The sequence below is a fragment of the Gouania willdenowi genome, chromosome 8 (assembly GCF_900634775.1).
Source record: "Gouania willdenowi chromosome 8, fGouWil2.1, whole genome shotgun sequence".
Lineage (NCBI taxonomy): Eukaryota > Metazoa > Chordata > Actinopteri > Blenniiformes > Gobiesocidae > Gouania > Gouania willdenowi.
In genome coordinates this window covers 26,935,446-26,959,953 of record NC_041051.1, presented here as the reverse complement: position 1 = coordinate 26,959,953, position 24,508 = coordinate 26,935,446, and the positions used below count along the sequence as shown (strand labels likewise).

The 24,508-nt window shown below is 39.4% G+C and overlaps 1 protein-coding gene across 8 annotated transcripts in view; it reads right to left on the bottom strand.

Moving 5' to 3' along the window:
• LOC114469043 (RNA binding protein fox-1 homolog 2-like) overlaps positions 1–24,508 on the bottom strand; it is a 66,263-nt gene that overhangs the window by 36,049 nt on the left and 5,706 nt on the right. For 6 of the 8 annotated variants that reach the window (XR_003674702.1, XM_028456282.1, XM_028456283.1 and 3 more), the window contains exon 2: positions 14,681–14,731. Coding sequence is in view for 7 of the 8 variants with exons in the window: in XM_028456282.1 (XP_028312083.1) it covers positions 14,681–14,731 (51 nt within the window). In the remaining variant the exon portion in view is untranslated. Of the gene's footprint in view, positions 1–9,135; positions 9,602–14,680; positions 14,732–14,904; positions 15,034–24,508 lie in introns of those variants that run through there. The other 2 variants (XM_028456287.1, XM_028456286.1) reach the window with 2 other exon arrangements.

The window sequence follows — 24,508 nt, the reverse complement described above, 5'->3', positions numbered from 1 at the left end:
GATTCTTTAAAATGTGTGTTAACACTTGTTCATTCTATAATTATGCTCTATAGGTGTTTTGACATAGTTTTCTAAGCAAATGTTGTAGTTGGACAAAGGGGGTACTTGGATTCAGAAATAAGAGAAAGGGGGTACTTGAGCCAAAAAAATATGAGAACCACTGCTTAGAACTTCTCACTTTCCAACAGATCTAATCCAGACACTTTAACAAGCGACAAATACTAATATGTAAACATACCACAACACCCTGACTGGCACAGTGTGTGCTCCACTCCCACTGCTGTTTATTATGCAGGAATAATTACCAAGGAAATTATGTGACATACATGAAAGATGTTGCTGCGGCACATCTGTGTATCACTTGCAGCGCTTCTCGCTGCACATATGGACGCTCGCTCCATTACGAGCCAACATGCGGTGTACTTTCACACCTCGACCCACTTGCCTGTAGTGCTGGGTGACAGCAGTTAGAGCAGCGTTAGTGTCGGGAGGTATCATTGAGGCGTTTATGGGCAGTGTGAGAACCGTTAAGCCCCGAGCTGAAGCGCTTTCACACATCGCATTAGACCACCAGTACTACACGCTGTGGAATCCCACCTCATGTTTATTCTGGGATAACAGGCATTCTAGAAGTTGCATTCACGTCATGCTGTCAAAGCTGCAAAACTGGTAATTAATTCAAGATTACACGTAGGGATGTAACGATTAATCGTAAGACAGTTAAAAATCGATTCATAGGTATCACGGTTGATATCGATTTTCTGAAAATTGAATCGCAGTACTTTTTTTAACCAGCAGAGGGCAAGTGTACAAGTGTAGGCGGCGGGCGGAGTCTGCTAATACTTTCTTTCTGGCTGCCTTCTACCCTTAAATATGTTAATAAATGATTCATTACCCCTTTAGCACCGAAAGAATATCTGTAATATTACTTGAATATCTGTAAAAGTCACGTTTTTCTATTAGCTCTGTCTGCTAGCATAGCTTCTCTTCTTCACTGCAAGAATTTCTGCATGCCAACCGACCACTGTGTTACCAGCGCCCTCTGCTGGTCAAAACAAATATGACGTAAATCAGTGTAATTACGTTTTTTTTTTTTTAAAGTCCAATTGTTAAGGCACAAAATACATTTTCAGTTGCACTTTTAAAAAGAAAAAGAACTATTATGCAGTTTTGCATTGTTTATTATAGAACCAGAATTTAAATTAATAGGCTTCATTTTCATTTCTATTATTCCTTTATTTATTTAATTCAAGATTTATTTTTAGTTAAATTGCATTGTTTTGAATAGTTTATCAAGGGATTCTTTTGACAATGAAATATAAAAGGAAAATACAGTATTTTCTAGTTTTTTTCCCAAAAAAAAAATTTGTCTACATTCCCATTTTGTAAAATAAATCGTGAGAGAATCGTATCGTGAACCCAGTATCGTGAATCGAACCGTATCGGGAGTTGAGTGAATCGTTACATCCCTACACGTGATTACCTTAGGCCTGAAAAAGATGAACCACTACCAGAAAACCTTGATCTTCTTTGTTGTGTATAAGTCAAGTGTGTGCATGTGTTTAGATCCTAAAAATCATGACAGTGTATGTATATATAATTTTGTCAAACCTGTCAGCAAACACTTAGGTCTTGTTGAGATTGCGTTGATTTGCATATATGTTAATAAACCTTTTTCTAAAAACCTGTGTTGTGAGGGAAATGACAACATTCTCCTTCACAAAAGATGCATTTAAACAGAAGGTGTTTTGTTTTATTTTGAAATTTTAAAATGCTTTTAGGTCTGCTTTTTCAACCGAGGCTCAGTGGTAGAGTGGCTCGTCCAATAACCGAAGGGTTAGGGGTTTGAATCCTGCTCTATCCAAGTCAATTTAAAATTAACTTGCAAAGAAAGCTTTGACTATGATTATGCGACGACGCCCGCAGATAAAAAAAATCCACCTCCTTTAACATTAACATTATGTCTTTAGTAAGGCTAATGTCACTACACAGAAGATGCTCACATTGTGTCATAATGCTTGTAACATCACGACTACAACTGTTATATTGCTTTAGTAAAGTAGCCCTAGATCTTAGCGGACACACTAATTTGTCATTCTAGTTAACAGTTCAGTAACAGTTAGCCTGATTGCTCTCTAACGTTACTTACCTTGATACATGTGGACAAATTCTTTGTGGAAATTTTTTTATCCTTTATATAGTTTCTTCTTTTTGGTGACAGAGTTTTCCTCCACAACTCTTGCCACGTCGGCAAAGATCATTTTTGGCAAAGTTGTGTAAACTCTCTGATTTATTTGAAATTGCTGCTGTGTTGACATTATACCAGAAATCCACATACACTACGATTGCGTATCTCCGGTTATTGTGTGAAATCTGGGCTGGCAGCAGGTAAATAGAGTTGAGATTAAAGTTTTCCAGAGATGTTGCTAGAGTGCTGTATGAAGGCTGTGTTGTCATTGATCATTGATGAGCTGCACTGCTAAAAATTATATACTATTATACTTTTGATTCTTCTTTCTCCACCACCACACCTCTTATAATCGCTCGTAGTCAATCCCAAGTAGATGTTTAACACAAGCTAAACTCTACACTGTGACTCAAAGATAATGAAGGACAACAATGGCTTGGATCTATAAATCTTTTCAGGAGGTGAAGCCTGTGTGTGTAGACTCTGTGACCCATCGTATTTACACAAGTACAATGTGAGTGAAACATTTACCAAAGGAGTTGAGAAGATATGTGTTAAGGTCAGAATGGAAGCGTACTACTTCTAGGGCCCTACAAAATCTGTTTCATTTTTTCCAAATTCCGTGTTTTCCACTTAAATTTTTTAAATTCCATTTTTTTTTTTTTGAAATATTTATCATTTTTTAAAGAAAAAATTCGTTTTTAACTCCTGTGAGGAAGCAAAATAAATACTAATAAATAAAAAACTCCTAATTAAACATATGTCAAAAATGAAGTAAGATACAATTAAAAGGTAGATATACCGTAAGTTGTAGTGACATGGATAATTCCTTTTTAATTACTTAAGTCATATAAAGATGTATGACAACAGCATTAATGTCACCCAATTTCCTCTCAGGGATTAATGGTTTACTGAATCTGAGCAGGTTTATTAATTAAGTTTTGATCAACTTAGTTTGAATTAACCTAATTTAAATGATCCTATCTTCTGTAGCTCTGATGAGATGTTGTTCGAATGCAACATTCGATAAACGTGATCCAACTGACTTTTATGTTGTAAACCGGAAGTTCTCACTGAAACGGTTGTACTTGAGGTAGCTTGCTGACTGTGAATGTGTACCTACGAGGAACGGACTAAAGATTAAATAAAAAGAACTAAAGGACAAGACGGACTAAGTTAATCTTAGTTAGCCAGACACAACAGTTCGAACACCGAGCAGGTAAAGATGATTAAAGCTGATCACGTTTTCACAAAGCACCGCTGCGCTACAAAAAAAAAGGACGGAGCTGACAGGTGGGAGGGCGGTGCACCTAATAAGCGATCGCAGGAATTATTTCCCAATAAAAAAAAGTTCCTTGCCCCACAGTGACAGCGTTTCATGCCGATTCTGTCCATTTCCGTGTTTAACCGTTTTCATGGTCAATTCTTTGATTCCGTCTGCAATTCCGTTAACGCGGATTTTATAGGGTCCTACTACTGGTTACAGTTTACCAGAACGCCTCTGCAAAAAAATTGTTAAAGTGTCAGCTATAATCTTTTGTTATGTCATGTGTCCAACACATGTAAACAAATAAATACTCTACCCAAACCCTAACCCTTTAGATGATTTTCTTTGCATTTATTGAGTTACACTACCTGTGCTTTCTCACGAGTATCTTTCTTTTAATGTCTTGTTCTTTCACAAGCTGTCACATCGTGCAGTTTGATGCAAAGCAGGCTCTCAAAGGGCTGCGTTGCCTGTCACTTTACTCCTGATGTGACAGAAATGATGTGCTTAAACTACAACACCATAGTGGTATTTCGTGGAGGTGGGTAGCAACCCGATCCAAGCTGCAGAGCAGAAGAGCAGTCACTGGGCATGTGTACATTTATTATACAAAGCCATAGAGAAAGCAGGTTGCACTGCTGCTGCCAGTCGTATCTGCTCCTGCTGTTTGTGTTTGTAGGTATTAGTCTATAATCTAAAGATAGCTGGGCGAACTACCCCAGCAGGTAGGAGAGGAACTAATCGCTCAGCGTTCAAGTCTTCATTTCTAATCATTTGAAGAAAAACTCAACATAGCAGCATAAATAAAGTTATACACTGTTGAAAATTGAAATACATCTATAACAATTATTCCTGTTAAGGAACGTAAAAAAACTGACCTTATAATATAGCTAGTGGAAACTTTTGAATGGGTCCAAATAACATGAGATATTCCATCAAAATATGATCTTTCAGAAATGAAAATAATATATACATATATACAGTATATGTAGGGATGTAACGATTCACTCAACTCCCGATACGATTCGATTTACGATATTGGGTTCACAATACGATTCTCTCACGATTTATTTTACAAAATGGAAATGTAGACAAACATTTCTTTATCTTTTTGGGGAAAGAAATACTGTACTATTTTCCTTTTATATTTAATTTTCAAAGGAATCGCTAAACTATTCAAAACAATGCAATTTAACTAAAAATAAATCTTGAATGAAATAAATAAAGGAATAATACAAATGAAGAAGAAGCCTATTAATTTAAATTCTGGTTCTATAGTAAACAATGCAAAACTACATAATAGTTCCTTTTCTTTTTAAAAGTGCAACTGAAAATGTATTTTGTGTCTTAACAATAGGACTTTAAAAAAAAAAAAAAAAAAAACAGTCTGCACTGGATTTACGTCAGATATTTGTTTGGACCAGCAGAGGGCGCTGGTAACCCAGTGGTCGGGTGGCATGCAGATATCCTTGCAGTGAAGAAGAGATGCTATGCGCTAGCAGACAGAGCTAATAGAAAAACGTGACTTTTACAGATATTCACGTAATATTACAGATATTCCTTCGGTGCTAAAGGGGTAAGGAATCATTTATGAACATATTTAAGAGTAGATGGCAGCCAGAAAGAAAGTAGTAGCAGATTCCGCCTGCTGCCTACACTTTTAGACGAGAAGGATATATAGCGCCCTCTGCTGTTTAAAAAAGTACTGCGATTCAATTTTCAGAGCATCGATGTGAACCGTGATACCTATGAATCGATTTTTAACTGCGTTGCGATTAATCGTTACATCAATATGCATATGGTTTGATTTTTGTTTTATCCCATCGTTGCTCTAACAAAGGAATTCCCCCATTGTGAGCTGAATAAAATACAAACTGATCTAATCTAATCTAAAAGGTAGAGGGAAATTCATTTTAATTATATGGAACACGCAGCCTTTAAGCCTATTTTTAATGTGATGCCTCACTGGGATGTATTCGACATGTCACATTGTTTTGCAAATTAGGCAAACTAATTTCACTTTGGTTAGGGCACAAGTGCCATATTCATTTTTAGCATTTTGCTTTTGTAATATTGATAGAAAAACCAATACAGATGTCAAGCGATGTCACATTTTATCTCAAATATTAGCTGATAACATTGCCCATCTCTAGTAATAATAAAAATGTAAATAGATCAGTGGACAACTGTCAATACTGAATATATATGAAAAAAATTGGTTTTGTTCTTCTTAGATGGAAAGACCGAAACACCAGAATAAGCGAGAGTAAAAAATAAATAGGCCAATGGATGCTACCCAATCAAGTCAATAGGCACAACAAAAGCACTAGTCAGGATCAAGTTTAACATAAATCAGCTCTATTTCTGCAAAAAAAAACAGTTTTACCATTTTGTCAAATGTATTTGTACACAATTTAATAATCAGGTTAAAATTGGAGCTCTGTTCTGCATTACTCAAAGACTTTTGCACAAAAAGTTAAATTTGGTAAACAAAAGGAGGCATCATTTTCAGTTTTTTCTCACAGCAAATCAGAAAAACAGACAATCTTAGGCTTATAATAGATTCAGAAAGACTTTTATAGATATGAAACCAAATACAAACTACACTGTCTAGGATGGAAAAGTTTGGCACGTACTAAATCATTAACCATCTGTATTGTGGGCACACTGGGCTGCAGAATTGTGACGGTGATATTTTTAATGCCATGAAAAAGAGCTCAATGCTACGCTAAATAAGTCTTGTCCCCAGTATACGATAGTAACGTGTCACCTGAAATAGACAGAGAGGGTCAAAAACCTTTACAGGGGTCAGTGGGACGAGTGGTGAGTGCATTCCCACATGGAGCAAACCCTCACCCCCCTCTGGACACTACGTTATCCTCCATTTAGTGTGTTTCCCTTTGAAGAACAAATGATGTGTTCAGCTTAAGGCTGAGTAGGAAAACAGGAGGGGGAAGGAGAGCAGAGTGGAGGAAAAACAGGAGAAAGACATTAGTGAAAGAGATGAGGGAGAAGCAGCCAGCTCAAACATCAGATTACAATATTTAGAAGGACTGCAAGAAAGAGGAGGAGCATGCTTTGTAATTGTTATATTGCAACCCTATGATTAGAGCATTGGTCTGCATCTATGGTGTACATTCTTACATATTTACACATATTTATCAACAACATGAAAATGGAAAATAATGTATAGTTTAGTGTGACGAAGTGGCTTTTACAGATATTCACGTAATATTACAGATATTGTTTTGGTGCTAAAGGGGTAAGGAATCATTTATGAACATGTTTAAGAGTAGAAGGCGGCCAGAAAGAGAGTAGTAGCAGATTCCGCTCGCCGCCTCAGCATTTGGACAAGGATAAAATAACAGCCCTTTGCTGTTTAAAAAAAGTACTGCGATTCAATTTTCAGAAAATCAATATGAACCGTGATACCTATGAATCGATTTTTAACTGCCTTACGATTAATCGTTACATCCCTAATGTACATGCCTTTAAATCTTTTTAAAACACTCGTCTGTTAGCAGGATTGCGTCAAAAGTACTTTATGGATTTTGCCAAAATTTAGATAAACTGCATGCCATGGAAAATTCCATTACATTGTGAAAAAGATCTGGATCAATGTACTGATTATGGGTCAGTTTCAAAAATGGAAATATCCATATCTTTCATTGTAGGCAAACTCTCAAAAATCCTTATCTCCGTTGTTAATTGACTGATCTCTGATGTTGAGTTGGTTCCTCAATTACGACACCGAGTTTCATCCGGATCGGATCCGGATTGCGGATTCCATCGCGTGTTTTGAAAAAAAAATGGGGGTACCCATACATTTGGACCTACTGTGTCATTATTAATGTGGATTTTCTTCCAAGCCTTTAAAGTGTAAATGTGATCACGGTACCATGCTCAGGATCACTGTTCCAGATAACTGACAATATCTGGTAAAGAGGAGATTTGGCGCTTGGTGAAGGTTTGCGCTCTATGAGAGCTTAAAATAAAAATAATACTTAACCAAATGTGCACGGTTTCAAAATGTCTGGCAAATGGTAAATGTTTAGAGCTGCAACTCAAAAGGTTATCATGCTTTGAAATTAGATACGTCACTTAACGTAACCTAATACCATAACAATAATAGTTTTGGACAGAGTATCTGGGGAAACCCCATCAATGCTCTGGGTCAATGCAGCATGAAAAACTATTTTGGAAAGGTTTGGAAAAGTTACACAGCAGCCTGCAAAATAAATTCTTGGTGTAAACTCCTAAAAACGTTTTGTGACAATGACAACACTGGGTTAACTGTGTAGGGGTAGAAATATTTGCTGTTGTCTCTTATGTCAGAGCCAATCATCAAGATCAGCTTTAGGTAGTGATGTGGTATTTTTACCTAAATGTAAAAACAAAACAATTTTTACACATCTGTATTGAATTTTTTAAATTCAGCTTTTAACTGCAGGGTGTACTGTCGGAGTGTTTTTAATCGTCTCCTTTAACTGTATAAATGTGCACGTATGGATGTGCACCTCTATAATGAAAGTGGATTTGGGTTCCTGACTGCAGTTCTGACAATGTGTGATATAAACAAACATCTTTATTATCATTATCATTGTTCACCTGCTTTTTCCTCAAATACATCATCTGTGTCGAAAACTTCCTTTGATTCTAATTCATTTATTGTCTTTTTTCTAAAGATGATTTGAAAAACCAATTTTGCAACATTTTTATTATGTCCATTAATTGTTTTTTAATTTCCCACGTAAGATTATAGTTCATTATTGTGTTTGTAAGCACTGGCTGAATATAAAATAAAATATATTTTTTTTTTTATCAGAAATGACAGGAGGTTAAAGGCTGTCTTGTGAGCTTGAGGTTGCAGAAAGGAGTGATTACTAAAGTTCGGAAACAAATGGTGTGACAAGTCCATGCCCCACAGAGACAACTGTGCCTGCACCTGCCTCCTTCAATCCTGTGGATGGATGTAGTTTAAGCTGCATGGACAGCTTGGGCGATGATGGGGAATCGCTCAACAAAATCTCAGCTGTCACCCTCCACATACATGACATGCATATACACACGAGGATTAACATCAGGCAGTGAACAGTCGGCGTATAGAACGTTCTGTGCATTCATGTCAACACAGGCTGTCTGAGCATCAGCGTCTACTCTGTGTCGATCCTGGCACCTGCCTTTAGGCCTTAGGAAAAAAGCAGAACAAGCTAGAACAGAGACGGAGATCAGCTCTGATCCTTGGACTGTATCCCAACTAAAGCAGCGCAGACATGCCCACCATATGTGGAAAGCTGCCTTAAGCAGTAACTGTATAAACATAATGCTGTGTTAAATAAATGTTGGCAAGCACACAGTTTCTGTTGATCGTCTGTGAACGACGCAAAGACATAAAACTGCTCAAATCACAACACACAAGTTTTTAAAAAAAGCAAATAGATGTGAAGTTAAAGAAGTAAAAAGCAGGACAGGCAGACCCTCGTGACCAAAGGCCTTACCTGGGCCAAGACAGAATGAAACACAGCCGGCCATCCCATAAAGAGCAACCTGAATATTACTGAACGACAGAGACAAACTAAACTGAGGCGAAGAAAAAAAAAAAATTCCTCCAAGCTGGTCTTGCAATACTCCACATGTGCACAGTTTATAGGGCGATGCTCGGCTGGAGCATAGAACTTACCGGTAGCACAGCTGGGTAGTACAGCCCCATCATCGTCTGATGCAGAGGAACGACTGCTGACCAGCTCTCCACTCTCCCCTGTCCTTCCCTCTGCGTCTCTCGCTCCCCTCCCGTTCCTCCACTCCTGAGTCCCTGCTCTACCACCATGAGCTGCCGATGGCTTCAGTCCACGTATGTCTCACACGTTCAAATTCCCCCCTCTGCTTCCCTTTGCTGGTGTGCAGTCTTCGACTCCTCCAGCGTAAGATCCCAGTCTGCCTGTCACTCTCAGCTTCTCCTCTCTACAGCACTGCTGTTCTGATCCCAAGGCCTTTCAGTCTCTCTTCTAACACTCTTTTCTCTCCTGCTCTCTCCTCTCTTAGCTCTACATCTGTCATTCACACACTCATTACGCGTCTTGCCTGCTAGGCTGCTCCCCCTGCTTTCTCTTGTTCCCGCCCCTCTTATTCAAAAAAAAGAGAGAAAAAAAAGAAAGAAAACGCTCCCTCCCTTTTGGCCTCAATCCTTCGTATTCATCAAAGCATTCACCCATCCAAGGTATCCCGTATCGGGATTGAGTCAGAAAGCGGTTACTGTCCCTTTAAAATCTCCAAACAGAGACAAGAAAAGGGGAAAGGAAGAAGATGCTGTTCTATCCACACACTGACTGCCCAAGAGCACAAAACCCAGATGCGACCTGTACTGCACTGCAGCTTTTTTTTGGTGATAATTTATTAATTGTGCGACAACTCCAGAAAAGCAGATGTAGGAAAGCCAAGGGAAGCGTAGCATAGACAGTGAGGTAGCTGGCTGCGTGGGAAGGCTTTAAGATCACTATTTTTTTTCTCTGCTGCTAACTGGCTTTATCCCACCGATTCGGGTTTAAAAAAAAAAAAGGCATGGTGGTAAGCCAGAAACCCACAACCTCAACATCAACCTGAGCAGTAGAATGCTGCAATGCGTCTTTCCCTTCTGGCTCTGGCTCAGTTCCGTCACTTCCAAGCACTGTATAGTTATGAGGCGTTTAATTTGCAGAGATGAGAGAACAAATCCTTACGCTGCTTTTCCTTACGGGAGGGCCGGAACTCTGCACGAGGAAAAAGCCCTGATGCTTACATTTAGTCATCTACTGAGTAAGCCAACAACATGTGGTCCGGCAGGATGGAGGGATATATGTACTGGAGATGATGGTCAAACAAAAGGAACGATATGGGTGAACATGAATGGAGGGCTAGTGGATGCAACTGAGCGATAACAGGCTTGGGAGATAAATGGATAACGGGCTGAGGGATGACAGGATTAGTGGCTGTAAGTGAGAAGGATGAGAGGATGGATGGGGGATGATCTCGGGATTAAGTACACAGACTGCACACAACGATAAACACACGTGGGCCAATTCAAACACATATTGTACACTCAGATGGGCTGGGATCATGTTAATGCTACTGCATAATGTCTGAGTGGAAACAAACGAAACTGAAACAAAGTAATTAAAATATCAAGATTATCTGAAGGTTTGGTTGAGTTGGTATAAATGAAGGATTAAACATTGATTAACGCTTTAACAAAAAAGCACAGTATTCAGCTTGGGATATTGAGTCTAGTGTAATATTCAGGCAGCTATAAATATTTAAACACTTAATTTGTTTATTGGATCCCCATTGGAACAGAAAAATTAAAGAACGTCAAAAAAATATTCAGAAACATTACATAAATAGGTACATCAAGACAATTTCTTTACACCAACAAATACATTACAATAAATACATGATATATACATAAACATTGGTAAAAATATGATTTTAAAGATTTTTTAAATATGCGTAATGTTGAAGTGTCTTTCAGGTCCATAGGCAATTTGTTCCATAAGTTAAAAACTCTAAAAAAGAAACATTTGTAAGTAGTTGGTATTTGCTTTATAATTCAAATTAGAAGATAAAGTCTCACAATGGCTTAATCCACTGACAATGGTTATTCCCTTACAGAACAGCTTGCACATGAACAGGAGCATGTGCTCGACACTATTCTGTGACTGTGTTTTACTTTCCATTCTCTACTTTCAGCTTAGCAAAGAGAGTTAGAAAACTTGCCCGTCTTCCTCTCAGCTTCACAAAAGTGCTTTCTTTTTTTTATTTTGGCTGTGAATAAATGTCATAATTTGGGGCTCAGTGCAGTGAACATATTTAATGACGTGTTATTATGAAGCATGATGGTTTTCTGCTGCTGCAATCACCACTACACAGAAAAATTATCTTTTCATAAAATCATATTTATAAGGGGAACTCCATGTGATGGAATGTTTGAATGAGATCTGCGAATATAGCCTTGAAGGTTAAAACCTCCAGTTTTTCACCTGCTGTTGCCAAAAGCAAAGAAATGCTTGCGTATGCCGTCTCTGTTTGTGTATGCACGGCCAACCCTGATGGTCCCTGTTACTTAAACAGCATGAGATGGACATTTATCAGACAGTGGCTGTACGGCTTAGAAAAGCACTCCTATATGGACCCAGGCAGACATACAGGCAGCTCAAACGTGCATGAATAATATAAGACAGCAGCATTACCAAGATAAATGTACTGTAACAGTGGACAGGCCAATCTTGCTAAGCTAAGCCTGGCTAACTCCATTTGCATGATAACCAGCAGCTCGCATTGCGCTGCAGTGCAAACTCATAATATGCAAGCTTGAGGGCAGAATGTATTAGTGGGGATGACGTTGAAATCATTTATAAAAACAAAATGGAAATGTGGAGCAGCTCTGCATTTAAGCGATGATGGAAAAGGGTCAGATGTGCTGCAGGTGGCGGTGACGGCAATCCAGGTGTTTGTCTGACAAAAGCATGAATGCCACGTTCATTTTGTAGGAGAACATGCAGTTCTCAGGCAATGAGCTGCTCCATTCTCACTCTGCCTTATTGACAATTTCTGTGTCCAACATGGCAACGTGATTTGGATAGATAATTAAATTCAAATTCTCTGGCAAATACAGATTTTCAACACTATTCAAAACGGCTTTAAACCCAGCGGTGGATTGGAGGCGTCCTATTGATTGTTTCACTGTCGAAAAAACAAAACCCGACAAATCCTGTATTAATGTTTTAGATAAACAGATGTCACTGTTTTGGTGATACCACTGAGTGCAGTTGCTGTCTCACTCGGCTTGGACAAAACAGGCTGATGAAAGACAACATTAGCACAAATCAAATCAATACCACTTTGAACTTTAGAAGCCCCAAAAATATCACCACAAACAATAAGACAGAACTTCTGATGGAAAGGAGGGAAAAGGCCATTTTTAAACTACTTCTAGGCTCAAACAATCTTTGCAATTTGAACAATTTTCCTGTGTTTGATTTTTCTACAGTAACCACTAACTGTACATGTGAGACAGCAGCTTTACTGTTGAACTGGAAGTTTGTTTCCTCTAAAAGATCCCATTCGCACAGTACAGTATTCAGAAGATATAGTGGTAATAAAATAGTAATGCTGAGCAGCAATGCTGTGTGCGTCTCAGATTGAAACACGTTCCTCACTCTTGGCTGCATGTCTCTTAAGTTTATTGAAGTGTTCCCAGTACTCCTTAAACTTTGCAGCAGACGGTGGTTTGTTCCACTTTGTATTGGAGGCTGTTTTAACAAAACACAGCTTTTGTGGAAAATGTGTCGCATTGATGTTTGTTTGAGAATGATTTACAGATTATATTTATCCTATAGAAGAATAAATATAGAAACAATGTGGAGACACTTCTTGAGAAGAGGATAGCAGTTTCATATAATGGCTATACTTAAACGTGTGTATAAATAAAGTTCAATTAATATACCATTCCTTTAATCTTGCTTTTTTTTTTTTACCTCCGCCAAGGGGATAATGTTTTCACTGCAGGACTTCCAGCTGAATACTGTCAAGAGTACTTCACAGATTTTGACCAAATTTTAATCAAAGATCTGAATGAGTTCAAAAAATTGAAAAATCGTTCATCATTGATGCATGTTCATGTGGAATTGTTGAGGGTTTTTTTTCTTAAGAACTTTATATTTTAAAAAGCGCTACGAGATGCCTATTGTTGTAATTGGCACTAAATAGATAAAGTTAAATTAATTTAATTAAAAAACTGTCAATATCTGGCAGAGAGGAGATTTGGTACTGGCGGTGATTTGCGCTCTCTGAGTGCTTGTTTCCTCATGTGACCAACTTGGTCCATCCTATGGTTTATCTTTAAAGGGGACATATGCCCATTTTTTACCTTTTAAAATAGTCCCCTGTGGACTAAATGACATATCGGTGCTGGGGCTTGGTCAAAACATAACATGAATCAAGCAACAGGGGAGGTTTATGACCCTGTATAACCCAGCTCTTTCAGAGCGCTCTGTTTCCTCCCCTTCCCCCCGCCCCTCTCTTCCGCAGGAGACAACACAGCGGTGCAGCCGTATCAAAATGAACCTGAGTCCAACCCTGAGGGAGAAGTAGTCCGTCAACCAAGACTTCAGGGAGACGTTTCTGAATGGTAAGTTATCAACGATGGTGCATCGTAAACTAGCGGAGGGGAGGGTATTTTCTTTCCCGATTCATTTTATGCAGCAGAGCTGTAGTGCAGGAGGCGAGCATCAGGCTGAGTAGAGGAAAGGGGGAAAACGGGAGGAGAAGGAATGAGGCCCGTGAGAGCCTCCTGAGTGGATATGTGGGGAGGGGAGGAAGGCTGACAGACCAACACTCCCCTCCTGTGGCACTGCCAGAGAGCTGCACATCCACACTCTACCTGGAGACACTCAAGCGTGCACAGTCAAAGCTGTGCACACACACACTGAGGGAAGCTTGCTGTTTCACAAACACGCCTGGCTTCTCTCACACACACGCACACACGCACGGACGCACACACGCACACACACTGAGCCAGTCTGAGCCGCTCAATGTGCTGTGCTGCTTGGCAGTAGATAAGAAAACAGGCAGCCACCCTGCCGCAGTGCTGCACATGTAAGGCACTCATTACTGAGAGTCGTATGCTTGGAGAGACACTCAGAATGAGGAGGGAATGAAGAAACCCTGAGAAGTGCAAAATGAGAGAAGGTGCAAGATGAAGGAAGCAGATTCACTTCTTTCAAAAATCCCTGCGAGCCGAGCGTGTGACAGGGCTAAGCTCTAACAAAGTGATGGCATCAATTCTCAGCACTTTTTGAGGGTCAGGTCTTTGACAACAAACCTGTTGGCTAATCTGATGTCAATATTTCTGAAATACATCATTTACGGGCTTCCAAACTGAAATAGCGGTACACTTCAACAAACTTAATCTGGCTAAACGCAGGCTAGACAGCGAATGGCAACGAGAGTGAAAAGTCAGCTTCAAAAGCCGAGTTTTATTCGCTTTACATTCCTCACCATCGTCATCTTTTCTATTCTAAGCCCAGGTGGTGTTTCATTACCCACACTATACAAAGCTCTTTGTGTCTTTTAAAGATGTTCAAAGCAACCAGCTGAATAAAAATCCCACCACAGGAGAGTTAAGGATTGTAAGTTATGACATTTTCATAATTTATTTTGACAGAGATTTGCATCAGTCACTAATCTCTTACCTGACTGTGAGGTGGGTATCCATGGAAACCAGGATTTAGAGGCTCATTGTTCTGCAAGAGACAAAAAGAGGGATGAGAGCACGTGAGTGAATGAGACTCAGGTTTCAAATCAAGAGAATATGATCAATCGAACAGGAAAAGTTCTTCAATAAGTCTTCAAAACAGTCTTTAGTTTAGGTCTTTAAACTCAAAGCAAACATGATCTGTTACTTTAATTCACACACCACCATCACCATTAGCACCATCAGCAGCACAACCATACAAGGATGTTATCTGTGAAGGTTCTTTCATCCAGGTCATGATGATTCTGGTAGCTGAGTTGAGGCAACTGGACGTGCAACTGAAGATGTGTCTGTAAAGAGTAACTGACCCCAAAAACCACTTTTTTTTCTGATTACAACAAAAGTACTTGGGTATGAAGTAGTGTTGTTGATTCATTCTTGTGCAACTCTTGACATCTTGACCGTGTTTTTACTTCAAAACTCTGCCAAAGAGAACTCCCAACACATTTCTGGTGTTTTAATGGATGGGGAGACGTGGCAAAACAATCGCAGATGTTTATTTTAGGGCTTACATAAAAAGCCAAAATCTTGCCAAAACTGCATCACAGGGAATACCGGGAATAAACTAGAACAAACATGGTATGAAGCGAATCACTGTCCACCTTACCTTACAAAGAAATGCAAGAAATCACAGTAAGAATAAAGTAAAAACACTTCTATGCATCTATATACCGGACTCCACATCCCACATTACAATACGCAAACATTTACGGAACGTGTCAGTAATAGTTTACAGTAGAATCAGAACAAACATTTACATCTTTTTCAAATAATTGATCTTTGTTGATCTTTAAAGCCTACACTATGTCTTTATCTGATAAAAATGTTTGTCTCCAGCAGTTTTAAACTGTACTTGAGTCATTTGAAGACCACCTTACACGCAGGATTGACAATGTTGGATTCAGAATTAAACAACAACAGAAAAGTATTTATGACTTCTGCTTTTATAATCCCGTAGTTGGTATTTGAAACAAATGCAAGAGTGCTCAGGGCTTGTCTGAGTTCACAGAAGAATAGAAGAAACTTCCCCAGAGGAAAAAGCCCGAGGAGACAATTGGGTTAGCAATTACCACTGCTGCAGTGACAGTTCATATGTGGCATCGATCCAAATATACCAACCACTCAACATCCACTAACAGTTGGTGAGACCCCCCCCCCCCCCCCCCCCATTCCTCGTCGACCCCATTTAGAAACCAGTGTTGTGGTTAATTTCTCTAATTACTTTTAATTAGATTATTTCTGTCTCTCTGACGCTCTTTTCTCTGGGACTATTATTTTCTCCTCAGTGTCCATTTGCCCGACAAGACAAGCTATTGTTTGCCATTGAGTAGACGTGAGGTGGCGGCAGAAGAAAAGGCCGAGGGACAAAGAGGGGGTTAGAGGGAGCAGGAGGAGGGCTGGAACAACGAGGACTAAAGTTAACCAAACGATGATGTTTTGACAGTAGTGAAAAAGAGAACAAGAACGATGACTCCACCGCCGTCTATCCTGCTGGTGTGCCTTGCAGAGAAAACATGACCGCCTACTGAGATTCATGCCTTCGCTCTCGTACAGAGGCCAGAGCAGTGACTGGGAAAAGACCAAATAGAGGAAGGGACGGCAAGAAGGAAGTATACAAATAAATGGCTGCTTTTTAAAACAACTAACCCTTTTTATATTTCTCATCACTGAAGTATTACAAAACCAAGTCCCGCCCCTTTGGCCTGAATGTTTGGTGAACAGCTTGAGTGTGGGCCGTGTCATGTCGCAGCTACATGGAGGGCAGATCATCCTTCTGAAGAGAGTCAACAGAGTTAACCTCATGGCCCTGACCTCCAACTGCCTGCTGCAGAAATCACTTCCTGATTACTTTGGGTTAGCTAATCAAAGGGTGAAGTGGCTTTTCAGGCTTTGGTTAGAGTGGACTCGAGCTAATCCCAGCAGGCAAATACCTCGGAGGAACCGGTTGCTATCTCTGACTTGGTTCTAATTTTGTAAGACAGTTTATGACCGATGAAGGCCAGAGAACAGGATTTTGTGTTGTTTGACAATCAAAAGTCAAGAAAAACTTGGTGGATTTAAGTTGCTTGGGATAATCTAAACAATCATTCCTGGAAGTAATTCAACTGTAATACAACTTAGAGCAGACATGTATGCAGTAATAGTGGAAGGAGTGCTTTCTAACTGTGCTGATGAAAACAAACAAACCTTTCTCTGCAATACGCAGTAACGAGACTAAGGCAAATTAGTTCTACATTGTGATTTCAGGAATCTGTGTCCCATAAACAAGATTTTGTACTGCAGTGCAGTTAAAGCCGTTTGGGGAACTGGGGTTTGGAGATAGGCAGGCACAGATGTGGTCATGCATAAATGGACTGAAAAGGAGAGAAGGCGTCTAGACAGATTTGGTTTTAGGTAACCTAATGAGGAGCCAGAGGGAGAGCTTTCGATTCTTTTTTAAATCTTTTATACTATGTTTCACACATAATGAGAAAACTAGTGAGTTTAAACTTGGTGCCCGTCTTTTCTTTCCCCGCATGTCCGAAACAGTCCTTCCTTTGTCTGCTGTCTTCATTTCCTGTTTCATCTGGAACTGATTTCCCTCTCGTGCTTCGGCCCCAGGGGAAACACTCTCTCCTTGGTGCACCACATTTATGGAGAGTCAAAAGACAGTTCTATATGTTCCAGCATACCGACTTATGTAAAAAAAAAAAAAAAAAATGCTGCCACAGCTCAGCACAGCACAGATGGAAATGTTGTACAAAGCAGCTGCCCAGGAAGAATCTCAAGTCTTCAAATCCTCTGGTAATATTGACAAGAATAAAGGGAAGTATGTTGGGAGTTACTAAAGTGAATAGTTTCAAACATTGTGGTTCAAGGGCTCCATTAACTCTTTAGCTTTTGGATTTGCAACGTACAATCAGGGTGGAGGAACTACAACAGTGTTGGGCAATTGGTTGGGAAAAGTGGAAAATCCAAAATTAGCCTGAACTATCAAAATATAGAGTCACTGTTGGTTCTTCAGTCAGCAGAGAGGGAAGGGAATAGAGGGAAAACAGCAAAAAAAAAAAGAAGGAAGAGTTTACGCAGTGAGAAGAGAAGGAGGAGGAGGGAGAGAGCAGAGAATTCAGGAACATCTGGAATCAATCAGCCTGCAAGAGAGGCAAAGGGAAGGGGCTAAATGAAGTTTGGGGGTAGATATAAAAGAAAAAACGAAAGAGCAGGATGAAAATTAAAGCAGACACAAATACATCGGTTGGGGGAGATTGTGGGTAATAACACTGCTAAAGCCAAGAAAGAGGAGGATAAAATGAAAAACAGTGAAACATTTGCAAAATGGAGACAGTGCGTCATAAACGAAGAATGCCATGTGAGATGTATTTTCTTTGGGACCGGGGAACAAGATCGGCTGATGGGGATGGGAGGGGGAGGGGGTCTAAACTTGATACCCTGTTTTAAGGCCCCGTTTACTCACACCCACACAAGAGCAGACACATGCACACACACTCCCTTTTCTGTATGCCGATACCTTTTAGTGACATGCCTGTGTGTCCTGGAGCAGTTACAAAAGGCCCTCGCTCTCTGCGCCTATCTTTTGTTTAAATAAACACTTTGAGTCACTCACTGTGACTTTAAAGCTAAACTTTTCTGCTTCACTTTCGCAAGTTTCCATTTGATTAATTTTGTAAGGAAGAAAGACGCCAACTGCACGGACGTCTGAGAGGGCTTCATCCTGCACAGACAGGCATCTGAGGAAAAAAGCACCAAAACTCCAGTCAAACTTGCATAAACATATTCACCCTCCCTTCTGCCCCAACCCAGACTCTGAGGAGGGCAAAAGTAAAGGGCGTCACTCGTGTTTATTCTCCCTCTTCAACTTGCTATTTTAGGAGGAAAGAAGCTGGGAGTTGCTGGAGCAAATAGTTGAGGAGCAGAGGAAGAAAAAGGAGCAGCGCTAGTTAAGGAAACCAAAATGACATGAGGTCAACAGATGGTGAGAAGGGGGGTAGAGAAGGAAGACAACTGGGGTAATGAAGGGGGGATGGGGGGGGGGGGGGGGGCTTCAGCAGGCATCAACGCTCAATCTAAAAGAGTTGGACCATGCCAGAGTCTGGTTTATGGTCTCATATGACCAAACGTAGGAGGAAGAAAAAGGGTCCTACCTGCTAGCATCAATCATTGTGCATGAAATAAAAGTTTAAATTAAAAAAAAATACATTTACTGTTTTACTGGACTGCTTCAGTGTGGTTACAAGGCACTATATAAATCAAGTCCATTTTTACCATTTTACTCGCTTGAAAGACAATAGCTTTCCAACATAAGAGTTAAGCCAAATTTCTACTTTGTATATGAGATATGCAAACAGACGAGCGAGCATTTGTGAAACTCAAGTCATCAATTGACACGATAACTTCAGGATATTACGTGTTAACACAAGCAAATCCTAGAGCATTTAAGCTCTTTAGGCATTAATGTGGACCGTGGAAAAACAATGGTTTTAAAACGTTTAACGTTTCCATTGTAGGTTGTTTTGGGCAGCAGCCTCGTAACTCCTGTGAAATCTCATCCCGCGAGACTTCGCTGCAGGAAGATGGATGCTGCAAACCTCCTAATAACACTCTGTATTCCTTTGTTGTTTCACATCTAATGCTAAGAAGTGGTCATGTGGCCAGGTACGTCATGCTCTGTGACGTGTATTTGCGGAGAAAGTGTTTCCATCGCGCTTTTACGATACATTTCAATATCAAAACATCTGAAATTCCTCCTCTTGAAAGTGTAAAAACTTTTTTGCGATATTTAATAGTTTTTTTTTTTAATTTGGGTGTTTCCATTACGCCATTTAGATTTTACGCATTTCCAAGGGTAATGAAAAAGCAGCTACTGACCTGCTTCACCTTCACCCTCTTCTTTCTGCTATAAACTGCTGAAAATCATAAATCCACACTGTACATTTTCAGTTGTTGTGCATCAAACACAAGCAGCTCTGTAGCTGACAGCCTTTTTCCTGAGTGATTGAAAAACTGCGTTCTGAGCAAAAACTGAGCCTAATCGCAGTGATATAATTACCAGCTGTTCTCCACCCATTCAGCTTGAGTCTGAGAGTATCCCTGTGTGAAAGAAGCCTTAAACAGTCAGCTCCATTTTTAGTAAATGTTTGAGAATTATCTATGTTCTGAACATTCAAATGAAGAGAATAGCAGTTAACCAATCTGCGCTTTGGTGGTGAGTTGGGTCAGAAGACAGGAAAACACAACGCATGTATCCTAACATCAGAGCTGCATTACTGCCTTTAAAAATGAGATCCTTCTGTTGGAATGAACCTCATATGGAGCCATGTTTGCTCCATCAGACCTTGATTCTGGTTGACGTTTCTTTAACCTGCACATATTTTGATAGACACACACTAACCATTACAGAGACTGGAACGGAAATTTCACCATCACTGCTTGGACGTAGTCAAACTTGCCAAACACAAATGCATCCCACTGGAACACATCACTTTTGCTGGCTAGTATATTTACTGTTTACAGATTGCAGGGACTGGGGTGTGCTCACATGTGTGCACATCTGTGTGTGTACATGTCTGTTTACAGGTGATTTGGCACTATGTATGGGAAAGACATTAATATTCCAGCTCCTTAACGGTACAATAATAAAGACGTAAGGAGTCTTACACATTTCACCTGAGGCGTCATCTACGAATCTACAATACGTAATAAAAACAGGGACTATTGGACTCAGAGACGAGGATCATGGAAATGATTTGTTATTTAAACTTGAAACGTGTGAAAAATGCCAGTACATACTTTCTAGAGCTAGGCGATATATCGAGATTCAAGATATCAAGTTTTCTATTTTGGGAATATATATATATATATATATATATATATATATATATATATAAAAAAAAAAAATCACAATATCGCCTATATTTTTTTACAGCTTATTTTGTTTTAAAATATTTGTTTAGGAGTCACTGCTTTCAGTTTTGATCAGAACAGCAAAAAAAAAGCTAAGTTAGATGGATTCAGATGGATGAGACCTTCACCGACCTTCACTCACACATGCTGTCCCTTAGAGGGAAAAAAAGACTCAAGTGGCACATGTTGTGCAGCTGTTTGTTTGTACATGTGCCTGTGTGGCATTTTGCATCAGCACATTTAACCCAGAATTGACTTTCTGGTCAGACGTCATTTGAAAATAAAATAATCAAGATTTATATTGTATATCGCTTAGTGATGGGCGATATAGACTAAAAATTATCCAAATAATTTCTGTTATTAATCATAATGATAAAAATGATGATAAATAAACAAATAAATAAAACAATTCACAACTTAAAGTATAAACAGGTTAACACAAGACACATTAAAAAAGGCTACAATAGCTGCTGACTCAAAGAGCTCATAGGCTGATATTTTATGGAATATATTTGTGCATGTCGGTCACTATTAGTGTTATTATATGGAATTCATTTACCCCACTTAAAATGAAATTATTTTCTAAAAAATAAAGCACATGAAAAGCAAAAATAACTGCATTAGTGTGTTACTGCTGCAGAATCTTGTTTATTTTATACAGTATCTTATAATGATTTACATAAAGTCATGGTTAATAAATATCTCTGATTTCCGATCGATAAACCAGATCAAGTTTGATGATTTAATCATTCAGGATATTTTTATATGCCAACATTTATTTCACACGACGTGTGACATGTTAGCTTTTATTCCTTATATGAAGTGGTTAGCTTTAGCTCTTAGACCAGTCTCTTATGTGTCGGTGGGTTAGCTTAGCTTAGTTAGCTTTAGTTGAGTTTCCAGTTCATAATTGCTGCTGGCAGGTACATCTCTGTCACCGTGTTTGTGGGAACTTTGGGTGGATCTTGGACTGGTTCACTTTTTTGGGTGTCTGGTCTTAACCAAGTAGCGATCAATGATGTCTCAATGTACGGCAGCTTCAGGTAAGCCGTGACGAGCGCCGCCGTCTGTGTGCGCGGGAGCGGCGATGCGTTTCAGAGAATAATACGTTGTTGACAAAAAAATTGGCTCCAATTTTGGCCCGTGGAAAAAGTTTTTAGAGGCAGTTTTGGCCAAATGGGAATTTATTGTTTCTATCGTGTGATAACATTCTTACCGGTGAGAATGTTTTTGAAGATGTATCGTAAACAATAACATATCGCACAGTCTTAATATCAAGATATGAGTTTTGGTTCAAATCGCCCAGCCCTACTACTTTCATTGAAGGCAATGCTCCCTGCTTGGCAGCTGGAAAAAGGGAACCCATTTAAAGCACCACCATGATGCAGCTCCAGCAACACAAACTGATTTGAAAAGTAAATCAATTGTGGGCCAGTATCTGCTCTGGGTTCTTATCAGTGGAGTCGCTACAGCAGTTGCATTTGCAGCAAAACTCACACAGCTCCCTGTGTTAAGGTACATTTCTACTACAGTGAGGTCAATGCAGTCATTCTCCTTTCCTTGGCTGGGTTCCATTTCCTACTTCTGTTCTCTAGCCAATCCTAATGCAGGAACTTCAACATGCGTAAATGAAAAATAAAAAGTAAAAAATTACACGCGTGACTGCGTTAGTCCACTAAAAGGATTAGACGCTGCAGTTCATTTAATCTTTACTGACATAGTAACTTGACTGCATCAGATAAAAAAGCTTTTAATCATGTGCTCATTATTCAACTTCACGACCAGTCAACACACTCCTCAGCACAAACTATTGATCACTCACAACCTCCAATAACAGTAAATGGAACTTTGAGTTTCCATAATTCCACAATCTGCTGGTGCGTTTATATCTCCAACATGATGCTTTCTTGTTCTCTGTTGGATCTAATTATTTTCATGCACTCAAATTAAAAAGTGGGTGATTTTCATTTGATGTTGGAGGACACACACACAAACACACACGCAAACAGGCAATCCTGACTTTGTCGTCAGATTTCTATTGTTATGAATGACGCAGCACTGCTGGGATAATACAGTGGAAGTGAAGCTCAGGCAACCTCGTGTAAAGGAAAACACTAAATTGACATTACGCTGTGTGGGTGGGTGGAGATGGGAGCACATGTGACAGTTTGGGGGCAGCCTCAGGGAGGAGACATGAAGCGCGGAGGGAGGGCAGCGGCACCATGACCATAAAAGTTAGTTAACATGCAAGTGTCATGCTAAGACACTAAAAGTAGCGTCCCTTACAGCAGACATTCTCCTATAGATCTGCTCTACTTTGGATGAATGCTGTGTCGTCTCTTTTTCCATTCTTTAATCTGATCACTTCTTGAAACGTTGGCAATTGAATTAAACTAAAGACAAAAAGGGACCTGGAGGAGGGGAGGGGAAATATGAGTTGAGCAACAATGTCTGGGGAATTTTTTAGCTAATGGTTGCCAGTTCAAAAGTCAAGGGTGACTGTGCAATGCTGGGGTTCAAAGTGAATAGCAATCATTAAACAGCAGGAAGGCTGAACGTGTGGGCAGGTGGAGGAGATTGTGTAGAAACTTAGAGATTCAACAAAACAAAGCAGTCCAAGCTGAGCGAGCATGCACGCACGCACGCACGCTCGCACGCACGCACGCACACACGCACGCACACACACACCTCCAAGGATAAGTGATACTCTCGCTCTGATAACTGGCTGCAGCTAATGGTTACTATTATTATCTGGAAATAAAGGCTGATGATAGGAGCAGCTTTAAACTTCAATCATGACAATTTGATTAAAAAACACCAAATGAATAAAAATAATAAAACTGAGACTGCCTTAAACTGCGTAGCAAGTACAAATATTTCAAAATGCCTGTGTAAAAAGCAGTCATCTTAACATGTCAACTGTCGATTTAGTACTACAGGGTTTACAACAGAAATTAGCAACATTCATCACAGTGGGGGACACAAAATGGGATTGTTTGATTCAAGGGCCACATTATCAACATACGGTACATGTGAGCATTTAGAAAATTGTCTAATCTGAGCATTAATACAGCAATGAACAAAGGGGTCTGTTTAGGGCTGTGCGATAGGGACCAAAACTCATATCTTGATATTTTTTCTTAAAATGGCGATATACAATATAAATCTTGATCATTTTAATTCAAATGAAGTCTGACCAGAAAAACAATTGTTGGTTAAATTTGCTAATGCAAAATGCCACACACGCAGATTTATTGAACAGTTGCACAATATATTCCACTTTTGGCTTTTCCTCCTATAAGGGACAGCACGTGTGAGTGAGTTCAGTAGTGAGGCTTGTTTAAAGGTAGATTTAGGTTAGGACACACTTAGCAATGCATTTAACTGTGCTTTTCATGTTGTTCTGAGTAGTGAAAGCAGTGACTCCTAAAACAAGTGTTTTGATACAAAATAAGCTATAAAAAAAATACATATATCAATATAGGCAATATTGTAAAAATAGAAAACTCGATATACTGTATATATCTTGAATCCCGACATACTGCCCAGCCCTAGTTCCGTTTTTTTGCTTTGTATTTTCCCCTACGATTTTAGCATATTTTTGTTGTGATTTGGTATGTTACTGGAGTCATTTTGCATTTTTTTCGTGGTCGTTCGAGTGTTTGTCATTTTGTGAAGTTGCTTTGGTGCCACATAAAAGTAGATGGCACCGCCGGTTGCCAATTTCTGCTACAAGATTTAGAAAAGGGAAGCCAAAATGCTTCCACACTTCTGATTTAAAACACGGTGGTGCGTCCTGAATTTCATATTCTAAATAGATAGTGCCCTTTGCTGTAAAAAATAAAATGTTTTTTTTTTTTTTTTT